Source organism: Vipera berus (assembly GCF_964194415.1).
Source record: "Vipera berus genome assembly, chromosome: W".
Taxonomy (NCBI): Eukaryota; Metazoa; Chordata; class Lepidosauria; order Squamata; family Viperidae; genus Vipera; species Vipera berus.
The window spans coordinates 41104072-41116795 of NC_138210.1; the positions used below are offsets into that span (position 1 = coordinate 41104072).

At 39.0% G+C, this 12724-nt stretch overlaps 1 protein-coding gene across 1 annotated transcript in view; it reads right to left on the reverse strand.

The window, feature by feature from the left end:
- Nucleotides 1-12724, reverse strand: part of LOC308676692 (cullin-1-like) — a gene marked incomplete at its 5' end in the record, with an annotated part of 384730 nt that overhangs the window by 253098 nt on the left and 118908 nt on the right. The window contains 2 exons of the mRNA XM_081342685.1: nt 4600-4650; nt 10149-10316. Of these exons, the coding sequence (XP_081198811.1) occupies nt 4600-4650; nt 10149-10316 (219 nt within the window). The remainder of the gene's footprint in view (nt 1-4599; nt 4651-10148; nt 10317-12724) is intronic.

Sequence of the window (12724 nt, forward strand, 5' to 3'; positions counted from 1 at the left end):
CTAAGTATTTATAATCTGGCCCTTTACAGAAAAAAAATGCTTATCTCTGGCCTAGCTCATTCAACCAAAGATTCTGCAGGATCCAATATGAGTCAGTCACCGGGATCAGAGGTTTATTCTTCCAAGCTTTCAGACTCATGCTGGAGCCCATCTACAGGGAACTTCTCTCTCCACAATGTGTGCCCTGGGTTGTAATATGCATAATATTTATGTGGTGCTGGCTTGTGTGTGTCTTTTAGTTGTTAATTGTTGTTGTTAATTAATTTAGTTTTTAATTAATCTTCAAAAAAGGAAAAAACTGGATCCAGGAAACTACAGACCTATCAGCCTGACATCAATACCTGGAAAGCTTCTGGAAAAGATAATCAAGTAATAAATCTGCAAACACCTAGAGGCAAACAAAGTCACAACCACAAGCCAACATGGGTTTGTCAAAAATAGGTCATGCCAAACAAATCTTATTGCATTCTTTGACAAAGTGACTAAATTAGTGAACCAGAGGAATGCTGTGGATATAATTTACTTGGACTTCAGTAACACATTTGATAAAGTAGACCACAACCAATTACTTGACAGGATAAACAAATGTGGGTTAGAGAGCATCACCAACAGCTGAATTTGTAACTGGTCGTAGTGCCTCACCATTTGAGAGATTGATTTCGGTCTGAACGGAAGTGCTCTCCAATTTGCTAGGAAGCTCTCTAAGCACCCACTGGAAGCCAAGTGGCTCCATTAAGATGCCTGGCACGAAGCCATTCAAAGTGGCCCTCAGTAGAATTCCACAGTATAGCAGATTTCTAGAAACTAACAAGTATATTCTATACTCCCAAGAGCAACAGATAATATCACTAGATATGTGCCTCTCTCATGTTAAACTGTATTATCTTTTAATTTTTTTCAGCTCTAGATTTTGTGACTTTCTATTTTTCTAATAATTCTCTCTTCTCACACTTTTATTTAGATGCATTTTTAAAACAGTTAAAATCACGTATGAATAATTTACAGTAATTTACACTATTGAGGCTTCTGGTGAGGCATGGCAAACCACCAGGGCACTCGACTGCGTTGTACCCATGCGACCTCTGACCCGACGCAGATCCCGTTGGGCCCCATGGTTCTCTGTGGAGCTCCGGGAGATGAAGCGGCGGAGACGAGGTCTAGAGAGCGGTTGGAGATCCAGCCGGTCCGAATCCGACCGATTGCAGTTAAGAACCTTTATAAGGTCTTATCTTGCGGCGATAAGGACGGCGAAGTCTAACTACTTTGCCGCCCTTATCGCGTCCGCAGATAATCGCCCGGCCGCCCTGTTTAGGGTGACTCGCTCCCTCCTTAATCAGGAGGTGAGAGAGGATCCCTTGCAGGGACGAGCCGAGGAGTTTAGTCATCATCTGGCGGACAAAATCGCTCGGATCCGGACCGGCTTGGACTCTGACTGGGCAGAGTCTAATGTGGAGGAATCAGGCGGTCTTGAGCACGTTATCTGGAATGAGTTCGACCCTGTTTCCCCTGATGATGTGGACAGGATCATGGGGAGACTGAGCACCACCACCTGTTTGTTGGATCCGTGCCCCTCCTGGCTAGCTTATGCGGCTCGGGAAGGAACACGAGGCTGGTTCCATGCAGTAATAACTGCTTCCTTGAAGGAGGGTGTCTTTCCTGCCGCCTTGAAGGAGGCGGTGGTGAGACCCCTTCTCAAGAAGCCTGCTTTGGACCCGGCTGTTTTAAACAACTACCGTCCAGTCTCCAACCTTCGCTTTCTGGCGAAGGTTGTTGAGAGTGTGGTGGCGCATCAGCTCCCTCTGTTCCTGGAGGAAACTGATTATCTGGACCCGTACCAATCGGGCTTCAGGCCCGGACACAGCACGGAGACGGCATTGGTCGCGCTGGTGAATGATCTCTGGAGGGCTAGGGACAGGGGTTGCTCCTCTGTCCTGGTCCTATTAGATCTCTCAGCGGCGTTCGATACCATCGACCATGGTATCTTACTGCGGCGTCTCAGGGGGCTGGGAGTGGGAGGCACCGTTTTACGGTGGTTCTCCTCCTACCTCCAGGGCCGCTCGCAGTCGGTGTTGACAGGAGGGCAGAGATCCGCCCCGAGGTCTCTCATTTGTGGAGTCCCTCAGGGGTCGGTTCTCTCGCCTCTCCTGTTCAACATCTATATGAAACCGCTGGGCGAGATCATTCGTGGTTTTGGGGTGGGGTATCATCAGTACGCTGATGATACCCAACTTTTTCTTTCCACCCCGAACCAACCCAGTGATGCCCTCTCCGTGATGTCCCGGTGCCTGGAGGCGGTTCAGGTCTGGATGGGGAGAAACAGGCTTCGTCTCAATCCCGCCAAGACTGAGTGGCTGTGCATATCGGCATCTCGGGTTAACCAAGTTATTCCATCCTTAATGATGGGGGGTGAGGTGTTACCCCCCGTCGATAGGGCTCGCAACTTGGGCGTCCTCCTGGATTCACGGCTCAATTTCGAAGACCATATAGGAGCCGTGACCAGGGGGGCTTTTGCCCAGGTTCGCCTGGTGCGCCAGCTGCGTCCCTATCTGGACCGAGACGCCCTACGCACAGTTACTCATGCGCTTGTGACCTCCCGTTTGGACTACTGTAACGCTCTCTACATGGGGCTGCCCTTGAAGACCACTCGGAGGCTTCAACTGGTGCAGAATGCGGCCGCGCGAGTTGTAATGGGGGTTTCCCGATACTCCCATGTAACACCTCTACTCCGTGAGCTGCATTGGCTTCCGGTTGCCCTCCGGGTGAAATTCAAGGTGCTGGTTATCACCTATAAAGCCCTACATGGCCTGGGTCCGGGATATCTGAGGGAACACCTGCTGCCGGCATCAAATGCCCTTCGCCCAGTGCGCTCCCACAGGGAGGGTCTGCTCAGGGTCCCGCCGGTAAGAGACTGCCGGCGGGTGACACCCAGGGATAGGGCCTTCTCGGTGGGAGCGCCTGCCCTCTGGAACCAGCTGCCGGTGGAGCTGAGAACTGCCCCCGACCTTCGATCATTCCGCCGGGGCCTGAAGACCTGGCTCTTTGAGCTCTCGGGCCCAGACTGAGGAGGAATTTTTAATTTGGGGTTCTTTTTAACTGACTACAGGGTTAATTTAATATTTTCTAATTTGGTTCTTAATTTTTGTATTTTGGATTTTTAATTCCCTGTAAACCGCCCTGAGTCCTCAGGGAATAGGGTGGTATATAAATATAACTAAATAAATAAATAAATAAAATAATGCCCACATTTTTTTTCTGCTCTGCAGATTTCAGGGGGCATTATGGCCCAAAAGGCAGCTAGATATGAGATCCAGACTGCAGAAATTCACTCTGGAAAAAGAGAGACCTGGAGATTACCCATACATACTCCGGACAGCTGTTTTTTGGTAAGTAGATGCCAGAAATTGACATTTTTGCAGCCACTTACAATCAGCTGGGAATTGCAGGTTCCATCATGCTCTGCAGCCTTTCACAGACTCAAGGTTCAACCAAACCTCATCTTTTTAATCACTCTAAAAATGTATTTTGTATATTGTTTCTTTAAGATTGAAAACCTTACCAGTTCCTGGGTGAACCTCTCTTCAATTCATTTAAAAAGGAAGAAAATTATGTATTTCCAGCTTTATAAGGTTTTTATTTTTTGCAATATACAACAAAGGGGTGATTATAGAGTTATTTTTGGACAGTTTTAAATGCTAAGGCTTTGGATGAATATGTCTTGTTAAAGTTCAAATTTGAAAGTCTTTGAAAGTCAATTACTAGAGAGCACAAGGTGGCTACTTTAAAGGAAACATTTGATCTGTGGCTTCAAGAAGTGTTTTTTAACTCTATACTGGTACCAAAATAGTTCTGTTTCATTACGGTTAAATAATGGGTTGCTCTCTATGATGATGCTTAATGGTTACCTTGACTGGATAGGGTTTTTTTTTAAAAGGTTCAGAGTGTAGTGGATTAGTTTGCAATAACAGGGTTATTTTTGATATGTAAATAAGAGGGTACTATTTTTGGTAATGTTTAAAGTTTGTAATTTTTTTTGCAATGTTTAATTGTTAATTGGGATTAGATTTTGATTATTAAAGAGAGGGATAAGGGAGATTTAGACTAAATGGAAAGGGATTGTATACTTATGTTGTTAGGTTTTTCTGTTAATTTTTACTGGACATTTGCTGATTAATAAGGAGAGGTAAAGATTTAGAGATAAGTTTATAGAAAATGGTGTGAGGTATGGAATGAAGATGTATTTGGTTGTATTTTAAGAGACAGTGATATGTTGTTAATGTTGAATATACTTGCTGGGGATGAAGGGGGAAGTTTCTTTTGGGGACATTTTTTTCTACAGTTTTTATTCTTTTTTTCTTTTCTGAGTATTTTTGTATTAGGTTCTTTTTTAGTTTTATCTGTCCAATATAATTCTTAATAAAATTATTGAAAAATATTAAGTTATAGGAAATAAATGTAAATTGAAATCTAAATAAATATCTCAATTATACACAAAAGAATTAATTTTTAAAATCACTTTGTCATAGTCCCTCACTTCAGATACTGATTTTGTTATATTAATATAAACATTACAAGTGAAAATATCCATTAATAGAAATTTACCTGCTTATTTAGTGGCCTGAACAAGCAGTCCCGCCAGGTCACCAGTGCAAGCTAGGATTTAAAAGAAGAAATATCAGAAATGCTTATTCCTGTTTTTATAGCTATCTTTAATATTGCATGTTCCCATGTTTTCAAAAGTTCCATCCTTCAAGAAACACTTTTCAAATTAGCATCCATTAACGAATACCACCACACTGTCATAGGACACCAGCAAACTGAGAGGACAGTGTTCATGAAAGCCACTAGTTAAGAGGTCCTGAATCTCACTATTGTTCTATATGAGAATACTGCTGATATGAACCAAAACATAGGAGGGCAAACTTCAGCCTTAATTTTTTTATACAGGTCCATTTGTGTAAATTCAATTACAAAATTACAGTTTTTGTATATAAAATTTAGACCAATTGAAGTAGATAGTCATGGCATTGTATACTCTTCAGTACAGTATTTAATATTAGGAACATTTAACATTAAGTTTCAACGATACTACTCATAAGTGTCATTTTTTTCTCTTCCAAATAATATTTGAGAAAGAAAATCATACACATTTGAGTATGAATTCTGCTAAATTAGGATTTTCTGTGCAGTATGGGTGTAATACTAAGTGTAAGTCACGGTATGAAAAAGATTTACAGGGGCCAGCAATCAGAAAACAAATTCCTAGGAAGAATATTGATTAAAAAAATGTTGTAGGGGTCTACCAGTGGGGCACTTCTTTAGTTACAGATGGAAAGATGATACATCAAACTGCAACAAGTAAATTACTGTATTTTTATCAAAGGCTATGAAAATTAAGTGTCCAAAGTTACATTAAAAGTTAAAGCAAAATTCTGAACTAAGAATTTATTTTACAGGAAATAGTAATGAAAAATCTATGTTGTAAAATCTAGATTATTTGCAAGGCCTACAAGTAAAATGAAAGGAAGTGGCAAAGCAACACTTTAAGAAAGTGAATTTCTCCACAACTTCCTAATTATGTCAGAAACAACTTTCTCAGTGATTCCATTAGAAAATGAATAACACAAGTGTCAAGTTTCCAACGTATGTCTCAGCTCTTCAATCCCCTATGATGCAAAAAGAGAAATGGGAGTGAAGTGCTAGCATATAGAGGCAAAAGAAATATACTGTCTCTTTCCACTTAAAACTAAATATAATGCACTTTTGCATTTTACAGCATACAATAATAAAAACACAGTTCTTGGTCCAGGAATCATTTGTTTAGCTTCATTCAATTCTTATCTGTTTTTATGCATGCAACCAGACTTTGCTTCATTTTTATCTGAAACTAAGGTATAAAATTTTTATTTATTTTTACTTATTTATTAAATTTATATGCCACCCATCTCGTTGTTATGTGACTCTGGGCAGCTTGATAAATATTGCCTTTGATCCTTAAGCAATTTGTGTTTCCTCTGCTTAAAAATACTGAGAAAATCTGTGGTCCATTCTGTAACTTAATATTGAGTTTTATAGATTCACCATGAACCAAGGACCACATTTCTACAGTTCTGCACTGACAGGCCAGCTAAAATGTGCATATTCCTGTATATTCCTGCCAGTAAGAATTAAGTAATCATGAACACAAATAAATGTAGCTCATAATAAAATATCAAAGTGAAAAAGGACACCACTAGACAAATAGTGTTAATGCAAGCAAATCTATACCAGATCAATGTGTAAGCCATGGCACATTCTAGTACCAAGGAGGGGAGAGGTAGCACTCTATATCATTTGAGGGCCAGATCCCACTAAAGCCTGAGCTTAATGATAAAACAGTAGATGCATAATGTGCTGCACAACAAAATACCAATTAAGATGATGTTGTTGTTAGTTGCGAAGTCGTGTCCGACCCATCGCGACCCCATGGACAATGTTCCTCCAGGCCTTCCTGTCCTCTACCATCTTCTGGAGTCCATTTAAGCTCACACCTACTGCTTCAGTGACTCCATCCAGCCACCTCTTCTATTGCCCTCAATCTTTCCCAGCATTAGGCTCTTCTCCAGTGAGTCCTTCCTTCTCATTAGGTGGCCAAAGTATTTGAGTTTTAGCTTCAGGATCTGGCCTTCTAAAGAGCAGTCAGGGTTGATCTCCTCTAGGACTGACCGGTTTGATCGCCTTGCAGTCCAAGGGACTCGCAGGAGTCTTCTCCAGTACCATAGTTCAAAGGCCTCAATTCTTTGGCGCTCAGCCTTTCTTATGGTCCAACTTCCACAGCCATACATTGCAACTGGGAAGACCATAGCCTTGACTATACGCACTTTTGTTGGCAGGGTTATATCTCTGCTTTTTAGTGTGCTGTCTAGATTTGCCACGGCCTTCCTCCCCAGGAGCAAGCATCTTTTAATTTTTTTTTATTGAAAAGTTTTGCAATACATTTTTTTAACAAAACAAAACCCCTCCCAACCCCCTACCCCCTCCCCAACCCTCCCCAACACCTCCCTCCCTTCCCCCTCCCCCCTCCCCGACTTCCCAGAGCTAAATACAGGGTATAAAAATACAAACAATCATAATCTACCTTATGCAAACAACAATAAACTATTAAATCTATCGCACTTTAACTCTTATAAAATAACTACAAGCAATATAAATATCACATCAATACTTATTCAAATGCTAGATGAAACTTTTTAGTCCCATATTTATTCTGGATATAATCAATCCATTTTTTCCACTCCACAATATATCTCTGTTGCGAATGGTCTTTCAAGTACGCTGAGATCTTTGCCATTTCCGCCAGGTTGGAAACTTTTAAAGTCCATTCTTCTATAGTCGGCAGTTCTTCCTTCTTCCAATATTGCCCTACTAAAAGTCTTGCTGCCGTAATTAAATTCAACATCAACTTAGTGTCCACAACAGTAGTATCAGTAATAATGCCCAATAAAAACAATTGCGGACAAAACTTTATCCTTTTCTTAAATATCTTTTGCATGTTCCACCAGATTTTAATCCAAAAAGCTTTAACCTTTTTACAGGTCCACCATATATGAAAATACGTTGCATCTTCACCACCACACCTCCAACATTTAGGCTGGCAGTTCGGATACATACTTGCTAATTTTTTAGGATCTAAGTGCCACCTATAAAACATTTTATAAAAGTTCTCTCTTAAATTTTGAGCTTGCGTAAATTTTACATTTCTCACCCAAATCTTTTTCCAAGTATCCATTGTAATGACTTCTTGAAAATTCTGAGCCCACTTTATCATACAGTCTTTAACAAGTTCTGTCTCTGAATCAATTTCTATCAATGCAAGATATATCCTTTTAATATGTGCTTGACCTTGATCTCTAATTTGCTTTACCAAATTTTCATCAGTCATTGAAAAACCAATTTTCTGGTCTTCTTTCCACCTGGCCTGTAATTGCCCATACTGAAACCAAGTTTGTACAATCTTTTCTTCTCTTAAGATATTATACGGCTTCAAATGCCATACATTCCTTTCCAAACTTAAAATTTCCTTATATGTAGTCACATCATGTTTAAACCCAACACTTATATTTTCTATTGCGTGTTTCGGTATTGCCCATATAGGTATCTTATAATTTAACTTATGTCTATACTTTTTCCAAACTCGCAACAGAGCATGTCTTAAAATATGTACCTTGAACACATTATCCACCTTCTTATCATACAATAAATATGCATGCCAACCAAATAACAAATCATGGCCTTCAAGATTTAATAATCTCACTTGTGTTAAATTAATCCAATCACTTATCGCTGACAAAGCAGCAGCTTCATAGTATAGTTTAAGATTAGGCATTTTAAGACCACCTCTCTCACGTGTATCCTGCATAATCTTAAATTTAACTCGTGGCCTTTTCCCTGCCCAGACATATTTATTAATACCCTTTTGCCATTCCTCCAAGTTTAAATCCTTTTTAAGAATAGGTATCATTTGAAATAAAAATAAAAATTTCGGCAAAACATTCATTTTCACTGCTGCAATTCTTCCCAATAAAGAAAATTGTAGTTTTTTCCAGCTATCCAATTCTTTTTGAACTTTTCCCCATAACTTTTCATAATTATTTTTATATAGCTTTACATTTGAGGGTGACAAATATATCCCCAAATATTTAACCCTTTTAACAATTTCAAATCCCGTTAGCTCTTCTAAAACAGCCTTTTGTGATACTGTCATATTCTTAGACAACATTTTAGTTTTTTGTATGTTAACCTTGAATCCAGAAACTTTCCCATATTGCATTATTATCTCCATCAGTTCTACAACTGAATCTTCAGGCTGAGTTACCGTAACAACCAGATCATCTGCAAACGCCCTCAGTCTGTAATCCTGATCTCTTATTTGAATTCCCCTAATTTTTCCCGAATCCCGTATTTTAATCAATAATATCTCCAATGTTAAAACAAATAGTAAAGGTGATAACGGACACCCCTGCCTTGTGCCCTTTTCAATGTTACATACTTCCGTCAAACTATTATTAACTATTATACGGGCTGTTTGCTTTTGATATAGTGCCCTAATTGGTTGTAAAAATTTATCCCCAAAATTCATTTTATCTAATACTTTCAACAAAAATTGCCAATCCAATTGATCAAAGGCTTTTTCAGCATCCAAAAAGATCAACGCTGCAGGGATCTGATTGTTTCTTTCCAAAAATTCCAACAAATCAACTATATGCCTCACATTGTTCTTCATTTGTCTACCACTTATAAACCCAGTTTGGTCACCATGAATTACTTGTTGCAATACCCTCATTAATCTGTTAGCTAAAACCTTAGCAAATATCTTGTAGTCCGTATTCAAAAGTGATATTGGCCTATAATTTTTTGCTTGGGTGACATCCTGATCTTCCTTTGGAATCAGAGAAATAAAAGCAGTTTTCCAGGACGGGGGCACCCCTCCTCCCATTTGAATTGTCTGAAACAATTCCCTTAATGGCTTTACCATCTCTAACTGTAAATTTTTATAATACACAGCAGTCAATCCATCCGTACCTGGCGCCTTACCCACTTTCAATTGTTTAATTGCTGAAAAAATTTCTTCCTCAGTTATCAATTGATTCATCTCTTCCTTTTGTTCTTCTGTAAGAACAGGAATATTAGCATTCATCAAATATACATCAATATCTGCCTCACTAATCTTATCTCTAGCATATAACTTAGAGTAAAAATCAACAAAAGTCTTCTTAATAAGACTCTGCTGATACACTACCTTACCCTTATGTTCTGTTCTATCTATATTAGAAGCCCTTTGCTTCTTCCTTAACAAATAAGCTAACCATCTACCTGGTTTATTGGCATTGCAAAAAGTATTCTGCCAGTGTAGAAATACTTCACGAGAATAAAAAGTCAAGCATTTTTTCTTCATAATTTGGTGAAGAATAGAAAGCCAGAAAACTGATCTTTTCACACACCTCTATATGTGAAAGATTTTATTTTGAGTTGCATATAGGCAGGAAGAAAACTTAAGAGAAAGTAAAAAGACAAGTGGTTCAAAAAAGACAAAACACATATTTCATTTCCCCCTTTAAAACAAGATTGCTGAATTTTTCCACTGACTATAACTACCCTTCATGAAAACTTACGGAATAAATTTCATATATTCCCTTTCGGCCTTCATCACATTCACGACGAACCCAGTGTCGATTGAGGTAGGCACAAATTCCATTCAGCACTTTGCTTGAAAACCGATAATCTTCCCATTGTTGCGTGTAGAATTTCAACACGCTCTCATCCATTAAGTCTTCACCATCCTGAAAGAGACAATTTACCAACAGAAGAAACTTAATGGTAAATACAAGCAGGATTTGATCTCCAGTGTGTGCCTGGCTTCAAGAACAAAGTAGTGTATAATTGGCCCTTCGTTTATTTGTATAGTGGCTTCCTGGATGGGCCTCTGTCCCACCCTTGTCAGTTACTTTGTGTCAAAGAAGCAGCACATTATATCACCAACTTGACATATAAAGAACATAAGCATATTTCCTTTCTGTAATCAGTTTTGTAGACTTCAAACTGTCTTTTCTTTTCCCAGTGTTGACTGATATCTTGCTTCATATAACAGACCAAGAAATGTTACTAGAACATGCCACTGACATTTTAAAATTTATTCTTCAATTTTCCTATTTAGCATTGCCCTGTTCCAAGAAGTAATACCTTTTTAATAAGAAAATTTTTATTGAAAGTTTTTCTTAATATACTGTAAAAGACAAATGAAGATAAAGACAATAAGGAAAGTGGGTAAGTGAAAAAGTGGAAAAGTAAATTGTGGGGTAAAGGGGAAGAAAAAAGCAGGGATTTCAACTTTTTTCTGTGCATTAAGTTACATAGTAATGATCTCAACGTTTTACTTCTACACTGAGGAAAAAAAAATGATCCGCTGCTGATTTTGTATGTTTGCCCACTGACAAAGAAATAATCAGTCTATAATTTTAATGGTAGGTTTATTTTAACAGTGAGAGACAGAATAACAACAAAAAAATTCAGAAAAAGGCATTTCAAAAAAGTTATATATTGATTTGCATTTTAATGAGTGAAAGAAGTATTTGACCCCCTCGCAAAACATGACTTAGTACTTGGTGGCAAAACCCTTGTTGGCAATCACAGAGGTCAGACGTTTCTTGTAGTTGGCCACCAGGTTTGCACACATCTCAGGAGGGATTTTGTCCCACTCCTCTTTGCAGATCCACTCCAAGTCATTAAGGTTTCAAGAGTGACATTTGGCAGCTCGAACCTTCAGCTCCCTCCACAGATTTTCTATGGGATTAAGGTCTGGAGACTGGCTAGGCCACTCCAGGACCTTAATGTGCTACTTCTTGAGCCACTCCTTTGTTGCCTTGGCCATGTGTTTTGGGTCATTGCCATGCTGGAACACCCATCCACCACCCAGTTTCAATGCCCTGGCTGAGAGAAGGAGATTCTCACCCAAAATTTGACGGTACATGGCCCCGTCCATTGTCCTTTTGATGTGATGAAGCTGTCCTGTCCCCTTAGCAGAAAAACACCCCCAAAGCATAATGCTTCCACCTCCATGTTTGACGGTGGGGATGGTGTTCTTGGGGTCATAAGCAACATTCCTTCTTCTCCTAACATGGCGAGTTGAGTTGATGCCGAAGAGCTCGATTTTGGTGTCATCTGACCACAACACTTTCACTCAGTTCTCCTCTGAATCATTCAGATGTTCATTGCCAAACTTCAGATGGGCCTGTATATGTGCTTTCTTGAGCAGGGGGACCTTACAGGCACTGCAGGATTTCAGTCCTTCACGGCGTAGTGTGTTAACAATTGTTTTCTTGGTGACTATGGTCCCAGCTGCCTTGAGATCATTGACAAGATCCTCCCGTGTAGTTCTGGGCTGATTCCTCACCGTTCCCATGATCACTGAAACTCCATGAGGTGAGATCTTGCATGGAGCCCCAGACCGAGGAAGATTGACAGTTATTTTGTGTTTCTTCCATTTGCGATTAATCGCACCAACTTCTCACCAAGCTGCTTGGCGATAGTCTTGTAGCCCATTCCAGCCTTGTGTAGGTCTACAATCTTGTCCTTGACATCCTTGGACAGCTCTTTGGTCTTGGACATGGTGGAGAGTTTGGAATCTGATTGATTGCATCTGTGGACAGATTTTTTTTTACAGGTAACAAACTGAGATTAGGAGCACTCCCTTTAAGAGAGTGCTCCTAATCTCAGCTCGTTACTTGTATAAGACACCTGGGAGCCAGAAATCTTGCTGATTGATAGGGGATCAAATACTTATTTCACTCATTAAAATGCAAAACAATTTATAACTTTTTTGAAATGTATTTTTCTGGATTTTATTGTTGTTCTTTATTTTTTTTATTTTTTTATTTTTTTATTGTTTTTATTGTTTTTATGAAAACATATATTTAAACAAAAAAACACATAAAAAACAAGACATAACATAAACAATACAATCAACAAAAATACAAAAAGAATACTTAACTTCCATTATTCTTAATCTTTCTAATCATTTTCAGGTGACTTCCTCAAGTCCCCCCTATCTGCGTTTCATCGTAAATCATCATTAGCAATTTCTATTTCATAATTTTAAATCATATTTAATATCTATCTATATTTAATTTCTTATCATTTAACAATCATTCTTTCATATTATCCTTAATACTAAACATTAAACTCTAAAACT